The sequence below is a fragment of the Pleurodeles waltl genome, chromosome 3_1 (genome assembly GCF_031143425.1).
Source record: "Pleurodeles waltl isolate 20211129_DDA chromosome 3_1, aPleWal1.hap1.20221129, whole genome shotgun sequence".
Lineage (NCBI taxonomy): Eukaryota > Metazoa > Chordata > Amphibia > Caudata > Salamandridae > Pleurodeles > Pleurodeles waltl.
Genome location: NC_090440.1, coordinates 1,494,457,353 through 1,494,472,165, shown reverse-complemented (window position 1 = coordinate 1,494,472,165; position 14,813 = coordinate 1,494,457,353). Strand labels below are relative to the sequence as shown.

Genomic DNA, 14,813 nt, shown 5'->3' with positions numbered 1-14,813 from the left:
GACTGCTGTGCTGCTATACAAGAAGGGCTGCTTCTCTGTTGCCTTGTTACCATGTTGCCTGAGTGAAGGACTGGATATGAATGTTGAACCCAGGAACACCAGAATGACTCTGCCAGCTGTGAGTCCAGTACCCTAGTAGTGTCACCTAAGCCATGGACCCTAAGAAGCGGAGTCTTGCAAGGCAATGGATCACTGCTACATCAGTTCTGCTGGGACCACAGATGAGCTGGCAGAACATCTTTAGGCCCACTTTCAAGCTTAAGTTAGAGAAAAATGGTAAAGCATTTAGACATAAAAGTTAAAAAAGGAAAAAGCACAACACAATGACAATTCTGTCCCAATTAATAACAACTGAGAAAAGTGGCACCATAATGGCAATAACCAAACAAGGCGACCAGAACAATGAATTTTTTAAATAATAATCAAAAAACATCAAGAAAAAGTAAAGCCTCAATTGAAAGTTCTGTTTGTGTGTGACCCGAACTTGGTGCAATTTCAGACCGACTGCAATGGAATGTAGGGCAGATACACCAAGCAGGTGTGGCTCAAACATTTTACCTTCTGATTTAGAGTTAGCCCTTTGAAGTCAGATAGTCATTGAACAAGGTAATGCGGAAGGCCGGGTTTTTGACAGGATAAGCTCAGAGAATAAAAAGTACAATTTTGTCTTTAGGTAAGTCCTTTCATCTTCTGGATACTTTTGGTGCCTTCACTCATTCAAGATTTCTACTTGTGAGCTTAGGGCCGGATTTAAGTTAGGGCAAATGGCCCATGGGTTGCCTTAGGGGTGAAGTAAATTACTTTTTCCCCATGATTGAGAGGCCACCCACCCTATTTATAAAGGACTGCAAAGTAGGCAGTCACTTATAAAGGCATCAACAGGAAACGCCATCACAGAGGTTCCTGTCAATGCACTATATTGTTTGCTACGAGGCTGCCTCAGAAGGTCACAGAATAAAAAAAAGTAATGCTCCCCTTGCGATCGGAGTAATCTTATCTGGTGAGGGCAGCATTGTAATATTTTTCCTTTTCCTTTCCACCAGGTTTACCTGACAGGATGAAACAGTAAAAATGCCTACATGGCCACCCACCTAAATTGGATGGATGGAAATGTAGCCATTTTTCCAGCTACCCTTACTCCCCGAGGCCGTTAGAGATTTTTAGCCACAGTGGAGATAGAGTAGTTTTTGCCAAGGCCAAACTTAAGGTACGCTCGCAGTTAAATTGGCAGGCTGACCACTATATTAGCAGAGAGGGAACTCTATTGACATTGTTATAGAGTACCCTCTCTATCAATATATAATTCAAACCATTAACCTCCAGCGGGGCAAAGCAGCAGGTTGTATTTGTAAAGGTCACATCAAAGTCAGATACGCTTGCCATGAGGCAAAAAAGTTCTGAGTGGGACCACCCGGATTTTTTGCCTAGCAAGGATGAACTTGGGTGAGTGGTTGGCCCAGACTTCTGGAGACCTCGCATGCCACATTTTTCAGGGATTGTACAATAAGACCTTCTCAATACATTAAGACTCCCAGGTCCTCAGAGACACCACTTAGGGCTCAGTGTTCACTCCAGTCATGGCAAGCATCAGGGCTATTACTTTAGTTGCAAATGGTCACTAGTTATTTCAGGAAAAATTACTCTTGCAGGGTTTTCTGTCTCTGTGTCCACCCTAAACTATTGTTTCTGCTCAGAGGAGCAGGTTTCACAATTAAGGTCAAACACTAGCACGGGTAGCTGCTGTTAGGCAAATGCAAATTATCCTTCAGGTGCTTCAGGCACGGAAAACCTAACTTTATAAAAGTTAATTGTCCTAATATTTATAAAAAAAATTAACATATTAAAAATAACAGTTGAACCCTTTCTCTTGCTTATCTCAAACCTGAGTTAGCAAAATCAGGATACTAATCTGCACTCTAATTGTCTTCATAGGAGAGCCAGAGCAAACAGTGAAAGCAGCTTTGGGGGTTGTGTCACCATAGTAACATTACATTTCAGCATATCTCATTTTTTTAAACCTAGATAGCCTACCTTTTGGGATTAAAGGCCTCCTAAGGAGTGATCTATTGCACTGCAGGTTTAAACTGAAACATTTAGGCCCCATTGGTATACCTGAAGCCATTTTGTCCTTGTCTCACTAATGGATGGCACAATATGTGCAGCAGTACATAGGAGACATGTACTTTTCCCTTTACAAAGGTGTAGTTTCTAAACCATATTCTATGTTGTGACACACAAGTTAAATGTGCCATTCAGGAATTAGCCAATTTTTACATATTTGTGGAGTGAGAGTACATACATTAGGCTCTGGACAGCAGGGTTTCAGTTTGCAGAGTTTAAAAAACAGTCATAAAAGTCAACAGAAATGGGGGTGACTATGTAGAAAAGATTTTCTTACAAAACTGAATAATTCAGAGAACAGAACAGTCAGGACATCTGTCAAAATATGCTTGTAAAATCCAATATTAATATGACAGCAAGTTTTGAGGTAGAGGTTAACAATATATACATAGTATGCTAGCAATATCCCTCCCACATACTTTCAGCAATTATATCATTATGTTTCATATGCAATTATTCCTTTATGTCCTACATTTTTGTCTTTGAGAATACCTGTCTGATTCATTCATTCCAGCCTAGGTCAAACCAAGGGAGACATCTCACTATACACAGTTAATGTATCTTTGTCTAATGCATTAAGAATAATAACTTGGATGTCATTGTGACTATTGATTTTTATGATGTAATGTTTTACCTTGGCATAATATGCTTTCTTAGGTATCTGATTAAAGCAAGATATAAAATGTGACAGTACTGTAATTTAATGTGACATTTGTGTTTTCAGTTCTTTGTATGGAAAACGTTACCAAAAGTTTGATACTGTGCGAATTTTAAATTATAATGGTTTTTGAGACAATAGGTATTCTCTTTTGATATATGAATGCACTGAACAGTAATAATGTATAAGGATTCATTATTCTATATCAAATAGCAGTTAATTGCTATGCTCCGACAGTGGTAATGTCAATTTATTTTCTATTTTTTCCTGGTTATCAATATGAGGAAAATTATAAGTAAAACTCAAAGAATTTGATCTCATTTCAGAATGCCTATTTAGGGCTAAAACACACACATGCCTAAAAAGTGTGAAATTGGTGCGAATGTACATTATTGATGTTGGAAAATGGGTTATTGGTAAGGGCAGGAAGGTACCTACACTTAGCAATAGGCCACTAACCTCCACTAAGGTCCAGTTAGGTCTCAGTAAATTAAACCCAGCTCAACCCTTGGTAGCTTGGCAACGAGCGTCAAGGCTTAACTTAGGAGACAGAGTGTAAAGCATTCAAATATCACAAAACAGTAATTAAATAAAACACAGGAAACAGTTTAAAAATCCAAAACCAATTTATAAAAATAGATTATGGCCCGTATTTATACTTTTTTTAGCGCCGCATTTGCGCCGCTTTTTGATGCAAAACAGCGCAAACCTACAAAATACAATGGCAATTTGCAAGTTTGCGCCGTTTTTGCGTCAAAAAACGACGCAAATGCGGCGCAAAAAAAGTATAAATACGGGCCTATATTTTTATCTTTAAATGACACCAAAACGAATAAAATCAGATAAGTGGAACCGGAGATATGAATTTTTAAAGAATATTTTTTTTTTTAGCGCCTAGAAACAAAAAGCGCCAATCGGGTCATCTGGTTGCACCTCGACCGTGGCAAAGTCAAGCGGTTCCCGCCGAAAGACCGCGCCATTCCGGCTTTCCCGCGGGGCCGGCGGGCGACCGCCAGAAGACCGCCGCCCGGCCCAGCGGGACAGCCCCTTCAACAATGAAGCCGGCTCGGAATGGAGCTGGCGGAGTTGAAGGGGTGCGACGGGTGCATTGGCACCCGTCGCGATTTTCACTGTGTGCTAAGCAGACAGTGAAAATCTTTGTGGGGCCCTGTTAGGGGGCCCCTGCACTGCCCATGCCAGTGGCATGGGCAGTGCAGGGGCCCCCAGGGCCCCCACGGCACCCGTTCCCGCCATTCTGGTTCTGGCGGTGGACACCGCCAGAAACAGGCTGGCGGGAAGGCGGTCGGAATCCCCATGGCGGTGCTGCAAGCAGCGCCGCCATGGCGGGTTCCCTGGGCCAGCGGGAAACCGGTGGGAAACCGATCCCTTTTCCGACCGCGGCTTTACCGCCGTGGTCAGAATCGCCCAGGAAACACCGCCAGCCTGTTGGCGGTGCTTCCACTGCACTCCGCCATGGCGGTCATGGACCGCCAAGGTCAGAATGACCCCCTTAGTCTTTTTTTTCGAAGATTTTCTTCAGCAGGACGAACCTGCCAGTCCAATCCGACCTCCTGGAGCCCTTCTCCGGATACGTGATGCTGGAATCCTCAGTGGAGATTTTTACCTTCGGACTTAGTTGTTTTTTTGAGGTGAAAATCCTTCGACCGGGGTAAACCTGGATCTTGATCCGACGTCCATGGAGCCCTCCTCGGATACGCTGGCTGGGAGGTCCCGGTCAACTTTTTACCTTCGGACTTAGTCTCTTTTTTGGAGATTTTTCTTTACCGGGACGAACCAGCAAATCAGGCCGGGTCGCGGTTGAGGCAAGCCGGCTGGAGTTGCCGCGGCGGGTCGGTCCCTCTATGGAGCTTTTTTTCAAAAGTTGTCCAAACTTCTCCAAACTTCTGGGGCTTCTCCCAGATGTCCTTTTGAGGTTCTTTTGAGGTCCACAGTTCACCCCAAGGGTCCAGAAGTTCTGAGATGGTCCTTGGGGGGTGCGGACTACAACTCCCAGAATGCACCTGGCGCAAACTCCTTTTTGGCCACTGGACAGTGGTCAGCTGGTCGCTTTCTTCAGGAGTTGGTGCAGGGGACTCTGGTTAGCAATTTTTCACCTGGAGCAAACAGGGAGTCCCTCCTTGAACCAGTTGAAGCCAGGCAAAGTCCTTCTTGTGGTGAAGCCCAAGTGTGCAGCTGGTGCAGTCCTTCTGAGTGCAGGTTCCAGGTGCAGGCCAGGGGTCCAGCAGGGCAGTCCTTCTTCTTCTGTTGTTCTTCCTTGTTGGATGTGGTAGGGAACTGAGGTGTGGGTGCAGGTCTGCCAGTTTTATCCTTGCTCCTGGGTGAAAAGCAGGGGGGTCCTGGTTCTCCATTCAGGTGCAGGGTCCTTCCCCCTGTGATGACCACTTCCTGGGAAGTGTGGCAAAAATCAATCCCAGGAGGCAACATTCTCTAAAAATCCATCATGGCTGAATCTGATTTTTGGAGGTTACATCTGGCTGAGCCCACCCACTGGTGTGGCTAAAAATCATAAACACGGGGGCGTGGTCTGGCCGCTATCCATGATGGCTGCCTGAGAGCCGAGCTCTGCTCGGCGGCGGGCCACGCGGCGGTGGCGGCGGCGCTGGGGGTGCTCCGAGGGACCCATGAGCGCAGCGGGGGCCGACATAGGAGCTGGAGACGAGGAACGGCCGACACCTGTGATGAGGGGGGGAGCGCCCTCCCCGGAGACGCCGTGCGGAACGAGGGGAGCAGGCTTGAGGCCTACGGCAGGCCTCTATACCACGGCCTCGAGTGAGGAATCACCCCGACACGGAGAGACGCGTCCCTCGCTGAAGCCCGAAGTGGGGGAGCGCGCCCTCTGTCCCTACCTGCGCCTTGACAGCAGCTCATCTGCGGCTCCCGGAGCCGGCAACCTGCCGGGACGCCGCCTCCCCCCTCCCTCCCTCCCGATCGATCGCTGCCGAAGGGGGAGAACGGAGCCGACCAACATCACGGCCCGGAACAACAACAGGAGGTTGCCCGAGGCTGACGACACGCCTCCCAGTGCCTCTCCACCCTTACCCCTTCTGCCGGGGGTGACGGGACCAGCGACAAGAGGCCTCACCACCAGCGGAGCGCAACAGACGGCTATCCCCACCCCCCCAGCCTTACCTGCTCCAGAGAAGGCCCCCTGAGGAACGACAGAGGCCCCGGAGAGGATGGAGAGGTGAGGGCCGAGCCGGTGAGTTAGAGAGGATGAGAGATGTACGGAGATGAGGGTGGTAGATGAGTGAGAGAGGGACCGCGAGTGAGGAGAGAGAGAGAGGAATAAAACAACGAGCGGAGAGTAGAGGAAAAGGACGGGAAGAGGAGAAGGCAAAGAGCAAAGGAGCAAACACTTCCTAATAAAAAGAGGGGCAAGCACAAGAGGGGGCAAAGAGTAAGGAACAAAAAAAAAAGAGGAGAAAAAGAAAAGAGAAAGGAAAACGAACATCACAAACATAACAACAAAAGAAGCTATATCACACTAGCAGGAAAAGGGAAAAGCCACTGTAGCCTCCAACAAAGCTAGAACTAACGAGGCATGGAGAGCAAAGAGGGTCAGGAATAACATCGTACCTCGGCTCCAAAAAAAAAAAAACTCCTCTCTCCACAGAACAGCACTGCGGGATGCTGAATGCTATAGAGCCAACACCGAGATCCTTCCCCTTGTATATATACGCCAACGACAGCCCTCCCCAGGAGGCCACTTAGAGAGGTACTCCCCTGAACTCATCAACTACTCTGAACCCCCCTTGCCCCCCCCCTCCGCCACCCTCTCTCCTCTGCCACCCACGCTGATCGCCCTCATTGAGACACAGACAGGCACCCCCTTGGATCCCCACCTGCAGGGAGAAACCCACAATGCCCAGAGGCAAGAAGGCGGGTAAAGTACTGTGTAAACCCGCTCGCCAACTACTCTTCTCTGAAGCCCTGCGCCAACAGAAACATCCTGCTACCGCAGACTCTCAACCCCTCACACGACACCATGTCAGACAACACTCAAGGAGCATCAATGGATCGTATACTGCAGGAGATATCGGCAGTAGGCCGCAAACTGGAAGGTATGGACACTGCCATGTCAGCATTAACAGTGGAAACGAGATCCATGCGCTTGGAAATAGCGGGCTTCCAGTCACAAATCTCTGGACTGGACCATCGAGTAGCGGCTGTGGAAAGTCAAGTGGTCTTACAGACTGACAGAGATCAGGAACTCTTGTACCTTCGCAGCAAGTTAACCGACCTTGAGGACCGAAGCCACAGAAACAACGTCCGCTTCCTTGGATTTCCGGAAGGCATTGAGGGTACAGATATCCTCTCTTACCTGCGAGACACGCTTCCCAAACTAGCCGACATAACATTTGACCCCCCTCTGGAATTTCAAAGAGCGCATAGACTTGGTCTCAAGAGACAAAACGGAAAAGATCGTCCTCGTCCAATCATAGCCTGCTTCCTCCGGCACGGGCAGGTCCGCCAACTGTTACAGCTATCCCGAAGGCAAGGTCCACTCCGGCTCGGTCCCCTCGAAATCCGCCTTTCAGCAGACTTCTCCAAAGAAACAGCAGATCGTAGAAGAGCCTTTCTCTCCCTCCGCCCTCGCCGTCGCCATCTGGACGTTAAATTCGGCCTCTTCGAGCCAGCCAGGATGTGGATAACTAAGAACGGAGAGTCACAAACCTTCTATGACCCAGAGGACCCGAAGTCATTCCTAGAGGGGTTGCATGATCCGACACAACCCATGGAATCAACAACCCTATCCCCCCAAGACACACAGAACCAAACTAGGGGAATGGGCCAATCGGAAATGGCTCTGGACACTGACGGAAGACCTACTACAGACCCCCAAACCAGGGGCAGAGACCTGGAGAGATTAACAAAAAGTTTTGATGACAGGGGCCAAGTTCTACAGGCGGTGGCGATGCACACACAGCTGCCGGACAGAGACAAGTCCCGATCCCCTTTGAAACCTTAGGTGCCTACTATCTGAAACCAACATAGACACAGTTTTCCTACAAGCCCTCGATATCTACAACCACAGACTGTCATAGAAACGTTGCAGGAAACATAGGAACTTTGATGAAAGAGTCCTGACACAGAGAAATGATGAGTACTCTATTTTAATGTATACTCTTCAGACATTTTACCACGGAGAACCGCCCCCCCCCCCCCCAGAAGGCTTTAACCGCCTCGGACTGCTTAGACTGTTCGGATTGTGTGATAGTTTTTGTTGGCTCCCAATTACTTTTGTTTCTCAACGTCCCTCCCCTTCATGCCGGGTAACACTTACCATATCCCACATCACTTCTCCCATCTAGAATCAGGATCTATAACGTCCTCTGGAAAATGTGGGAACTGACGCAATACCCTTGCACACTACTGGCTTGCCCTGGCAGGGTTGGGGCAAAATGATTCTGAACTGGGTTTTGAGCTCTAGACCCCGGTCTACTAACAAACGCAATAGTGACATAATGATGGGCGTTGGTGCAAAGGAGAACAGACCACAGATGCCGAGTCCCAGAGCATATACATGCCGCAACCCCTTAGACTAACCAAGGGGAAGCGACCTCAGTAACAACAACATCTGCCCCTGTCCTTTCCTCGCACTTCTCCCATCCCCCCGCACAGGGACGCAGCCAACATGCGACCTCCCCTCCTCCCCCCATCCTCTGTTCACAAACACATACTACACCCCCCGGACATAATTGGAGGCATCCACGCGGAGGTCTGGGGCGCCTCGTGGGCGCCGCCCCCCTCCCCACCCCCCGGCGCGGGGCCCACTGGCCGGGCGTCAAAGCTCAATCGGCCTAGGTTTTAGACCCGCCGGTTAAAGTTTGTGTACTTCGGGACTTGTATCCCGGTCTCCCTTCTTTACCTTCTTTTTTATTTCTTCCTTCCTCCACTGTCTCCTTTTTATTCTCTTTTCAACTCCTCTTCGTATCCAACGCGCCCGCCACCCTTCCCCCTCTCTTCCCCCTCCCTGACATCCTCTTCAGTTCACAGACCTCTCTAGAGCACACAAGAGACTGTTGCACACAGCGTTAGCTACTGCAAAAATTTGCATACTCAGACATTGGCGGTCAGAGACCCCCCCAAGCCCGGAGGAATGGATTACAGCCATGATCCGCACTGCTATGCATGAACGGATCATCTATAACTTACAAGACCAAGCTCAAATATTCCTACAGGTATGGGCTCCCTTCCTAACAAGGGGGCAATAGTGCCCTATCCGGAACTACCATTGTTCCCTTCTCCCTTCCCTTTCCCTCCCCTCCCCCACATGCGTCTTTTCCCCCTTCTCCCCCTCGCTCCCGAACCTCCCCCTCCCTCTGTATTCTCCCCCCTCTCCCCCTCCTTATCTCCCCTTCTCTTTCTTCTCTTTTCTCTTCTTTTCTCCTCTTCCCCTCTTCCCCTTCTTTTCTCTTCTTCCCCTTCTCCCCCTCCCTTTTCCTACTGTTTCTTCTTCTTCCTTCCTTTTTCCGTCTTTCTTTCTTTCTTTCCTCTCTCTCTTTCTCTTTCTCTCTCCCCCTCGCCCCTTATCCCCACTTCTCTTTCTAAATACCCTCTAGAGTCCGAACGTCGCCTTCCAGCAACGCTCCAAACAGATCTCCATGGTAGATCCTCTCCCTATGTCGTCTGATAGTCACCTGATCCCAACCGAAACTGACCACAGAGTTGACATGAGCTGCAACACCCATTATCCGCGCAGCGACATCCCTCGCTTCCCAAGGTAGCACTCCCCGGTCCTCTCGTCTGAACAGGTACAACCTACCCTTTACCCTTATATCTTTATCCTCTTCAAACCCCCCCACATAGCCTAAAACATGTTGGAAGTGAACTCTACCTCAGGTTTTTATATTACGTTTGCTACCTTGTTTGTGCCTTATGCGTTTTCTCTTCTTCTTTGGTTTCCTAATATCACTGATGTGCAATTACTCTCGATTGACAGGACCCTGATCCCACTGACTCTGTATCATATTGTGTGATTAACAATAAAAGAAAAGTTAAAAAAAATTTTTTTTTTTTAAATCATAACCACACCCCTCTCCTGCCCTCTCCTAATCTAATTAAGGGGGCACCTAGTTGTCTGGGGTTGCAGGATGTGGGGGCGTTGCTGGTTGCTCCAAATGTCCTTCTCTGCCTTTGAAGAACAGTTTGGCAGCCCTCCCCCTTCCTGCCTCACCATCTGCTGAGGGGAGATTCCCTCCCACAGGCACATTCCTTTGTGTGAAGCCAGGCCACTTCACACCTCATCAAGGCAGCTTGGTCAAGCTGCTCAAGGCTGGCCAATCAGAGCTCAGCAGCAAAAACAATGCAGGGCTGAAATTGGCAACTTTTCAGGAAAGGTTAAAACTCTTTACCTGAACAAGTTATATTAAATCCAACAACTGGAAGTTGTGAGATTTATTACAACAATTAATTTGATACCAAACTCTTGGTATGCATCATTTAAGGAGACTTTAAAAATTAAAATAAAGTCTCCCCATTCTAGCCTATGAAGGCCATTTACTACAATGAGGGAAAAACGAATTTGGCTGTTTTTACCTCACCAGGGCTTATAAAACTATTTTGATAAGGTCCCTGCTTATAGTTACATGGCACCCAGCCGTAGGGGCACATAGGGCACACCTTAGGGGTGACTTATATGTAAAAATAAGGTAGTTTAAGACTTTGGAACTACTTTTAATTCCAAAGTCGAATTTGCATATAACTTTAATTTAAAAGCAGCCAGCAAGGCAGGCCTGCCTTTAAAATGACACTGGGCACCTCAGCAGTGCACCTATGGGTGCACTACCTATGCTGTGGTCCTTAAACCTACATTCCCTACCATATACTAGGGACTTATAAGTAGGTTAACTTAGCCAATTCTAATTAGCCTAATTTGCATATTGATTTTACACACAGCCCAGGCCCTGGGACTGGTTAGCAGTACCCAAGGCACCATCAGAGTCAGGAAAACACCAGCAAAAAGTGGAAAATGGGGGCAAAAAGTTAGGGGGCCTCTGCAATCAGCCCTGTTTTCTCACTATTGATGATTCTGAAAACAGATCAATTTTGTGTCACTTTCATGTAAGTGTATACTTGCATAACTGGGGTTGCCCCCCCCCCGGGGTGGCTCAAGTGATCCAAGGGGGAGCGCCAGGCTCTGGCCAAAATAAATATTATGCAGATAACAAAGCTTTGTTTTCAGCAGAAAAAAATATTGCATTTTTAAAAAGGTAACAGACAGTAACTGCAATATTTAAATAGGTCTATACATATTTAAACATTAACAACTTATTAGAATGAGTGTAAAATAATTCAGAGGGGACTCTGTGATTATTTTATTTCCAAAGGGGGGGGGCAGCATTAACAAGTTTGAAAACCACTGGTCTTGAGGAATAACCAGGGGTATGCACTTCATAAAAGTTTAACAAACTCAAAATACTAATTTGAAATATTGTGATGAAATTCCCCACAGCTGGACTACCAATGATGATTGAATCTTAGACAGAGATGGAACTAAAAGTTTCCCTAGCAACAATTCCACTCAATTCCAGGTCACATTATCTATTCTAGAAGACGTCTCTCATTTCATAACAGCAGGAACAATGCATATTTGACATTTAGGCCCATATTTATACTTTTTTAGCGCCGCATTTGTGTAGTTTTTTGACGCAAAATCGGGGCAAACGTACAAAATACCATTGTATTTTGTAAGTTTGTACCGATTTTGCATCAAAAAACGACGCAAATGCGGCGCTAAAAAAGTATAAATATGGGCCTTAGTACCTTACAAAGTTCATTTGCTCAATTATTTATCTACAGGTATGTCTGTTGATAGTTCAAAACATACCATATACTGCAAAGGCAACAGAGACAATGTTCTGGCTTGAAGACAACTGGCCCAACACTTTCTGATCTAAAACTAAAGGCTAGTTCTGACAGTAGCAGCAGGAAACTGTCTTAAAAATTGAGCAATTCCCCAAGGTTGATCTAGGCTACTGGATTCTCAATAAATAAAATGTTCACTCTGAGAAACAGGAAATAGAGTTCTTCCTGAGCTGTGATAAATGATAAAATGTGTTAAATTATCAACATAACAAGTAAATCCAACTGATTCTCTCACAGGCACAAGGTTAGTTCTATTCTATTTGAAAATTAGAGTGTTTCCTATCTGATTGCACTAAGGGAAAGGGGATCATGACTCATTTGAGCTTTATCATTTCATAAATCAAGGCTGGTAACTTGGTAGTTATAGTTCAGAGCACAGTTCCATAGGGAAATGATTTTGGGGTTTTCTTATAATTTTGGAGCCATTTGACGAATCATCAAGAAACTGTCCAAAAAAGGTTTCATCCATATCTGCTACTTCCAGGAAATAAATTTGGGTTAATCTGTCATTTAGTGTAAAAAAATGTGTTATCCCATATGCAATTTTCCATGGGAAAAAATGAGACACAGCTACAGTCAAAATGGCTAAATGTAATTACACCAAATTTTGCAGCGATTGAGAAAGAATGCTTTTTATGATTTGATGTAAATCTGTTCAGTAGTTTTTGAGTAATTAGGGTTTACTATGTATTTATATTTCAGCTTGCTGTGGGTCTGTGGACCAAACAGATCTAAAGATAAGATATGATTGGTTTCCAAGACATCCACAAAGATGTTGCAGCAATCATTTTAGGACTTGAGGACTCAGTTAGTGCCCTGAAAAATGAATAAAAATAAAACATGTAGGGACAGTCACCAGTAGGTAGTTATAGTTAGGACATAGAAGGAAATGTTTTTGTTTTGCCAATAATTTTGAGACTGCTTGAGGAATTTCCACAAATCTTTCAAAACCTATACTTTGGCAGTTCAGCTGCTGTTTTGAAGGTTTCTGAGTGATCCTTCAAGGCGGGCTGAGAAAACAGAAGGATCCCGAAACATGTTTTCTCCATTCATTTTTATAGGGTCTTTAGACACGCCTACAGCCAAAACTGCTGAAAGGAATTACCCCAGATTTGGCAGGAAGGTAGTTCTTGGGGCTAATTTAGAAAGAGATTGGGGGTCCGACTTGGACCAATAGACCCCGGGGATCATCACCTCCTAAGGCATATTTTCATTGGAGGAGGATTGCGTGGCCCTCCTCAGGGAGCCATTAAAGTTACTTGGGACTGCCACCACCCAAGGCCAGCTCCTGCTATGTCCTGTGCTGCCTACCCCTGGGACATAGCTGTTTGCGGTGACTTGGGTGGAATTGCCAGCTCCCATCAAGTCACAGCAAACACTACTCTTGCCAAACAGCGCTCACTTTGTGCGAGCGGTGGTTTCCTCTGTTTCACTGCCTACAGAGATGCAGGCAGGGAAACAGAGAAAACATTGCTCTCACATGGAGGGAACTGCTTTAACAGCTCCCTCACTGTGACAGCAATGCTGGCTCCCACAGGAGGAGGGGGGCCAGCTGGGACCACAGGGGCCTTCAGGCTCCCTCTGGGGTCCCCAACATTTTCACTGGGGGTCACCCAGGTCACCTGACCGGACCCAGGGGGATGGTGTCCCAGGGCCAAGATTAACCAAGGGAGAGATGCCAGGCAGCCCCTTTTCCAAAAAAATATAAATAATTAAGCCTGGCCCCGGGGATGGGGTCCCCTAGGTCAAGATGAGCCAACTCCTGCTGCATATGGCCAAAGGCCGTTCGCAGGGTTGCGTGGTTATAGGGGTTGGCCACAGAGCCTGACTGCAGGTCAGGCCCTGCGGCCAAAACCCCATGCACAGCACAGAGTTGGGTTGTTATAAGAGTTGGCCTCAGGTCCTGGCTGCAGGCCAGGCTCTGCGGCCATCCGCCGCCGTGCATGACCAAAGGCCGTGCACAGTGATGGTTTGATTAACATACTGAAATTAAAATTACTTTATGTTAAAAAAAAAAATACTGAAATTCACTGAAAAAAACAAAGGTCACAGGGATGTTACAGTTAGGAAAGAGAATTAAAAAAACATAGAAATTCATTTAAAATAACCAAAGGTTACAAGGGAGTTATAGATAGGCTCACATTTTAAAGGTACCAAACCATTCAAATTAATAAGTTATAGTTAGATTTCTCTCAAGTAAGTATAAGTCATGCCCTAAGGTGACTATAACTCACGCTCTCACCATGCACTGCTAGCTACGCCACATAATACATCACTCATGACATCTTTGATAACCTCATTGATAATATCAATGTGACATTTGCAGTAAAATTATTTAGCAGAAAGCTGTGCATGGTGGGGGAGCGAGTTATAGTTACCTTAGGGCACGAGTTAATGGTATTTGAGAGAATTCTAACAATAACAGATGCATTTCCATGGTTTAGTATGTTTAAAATGTGAGCCTAACTATAATGTTCCTGTTACCTTTGTTTATATATATATATCTGTGCACACACACACATATGGTGCTCCTCATAATGCAATATTATGGTGTGATAGATAGATAGATAGATAGATAGATAGATAGATAGATAGATAGATAGATAGATAGATAGATAGATAGATAGATAGATAGATAGATAGATAGATTGTGATGGAGTAACTCATCGGCCAATATCTAAATGAGGCCATAAGTAATTTGCCCAAATCACAGGATGTTGAGACAATGCTCTGAGTTGCTCCTGATTCCTCAGTTCCAAAGGAAGCAGCTGAGAATGTTGAATCAGCTCATTCTACACTTATTTCCTGGATTCGTAAATCCCTATACAAATACAATACTTGATTGAGAATCGCATAAAGTACACAAATGCATTTACCACAACTTTTTCCAGGTGTATCTGTGTTTACTTCTCGCTTCCTTAATGGCCACTGCATGCAGATGTTCTTCTCAGTAATTTGATATTCCTTCAGTCATGTTTCCCTGCATTTCAGACACATCCTGCTCCTGGACTCAGTTCGTTTGCTCCAAAAATAAATGCATTTCCAAACAGTGGCTGTGCGATGGCCACGATGATTGTGGAGACGGATCTGACGAGAGTGAGACTCTTTGTGGTAAGTGACCGAATCTTTCCAAATTACAAGCTAT

General features: G+C 46.1%; 1 protein-coding gene across 1 annotated transcript in view; it reads left to right on the top strand.

Annotated features, from left to right (window-relative positions):
• LRP1B (LDL receptor related protein 1B) overlaps positions 1 to 14,813 on the top strand; it is a 4,500,992-nt gene that overhangs the window by 3,613,099 nt on the left and 873,080 nt on the right. The window contains exon 51 of the mRNA XM_069225083.1: positions 14,660 to 14,779. Within this exon, the coding sequence (XP_069081184.1) occupies positions 14,660 to 14,779 (120 nt within the window). The remainder of the gene's footprint in view (positions 1 to 14,659; positions 14,780 to 14,813) is intronic.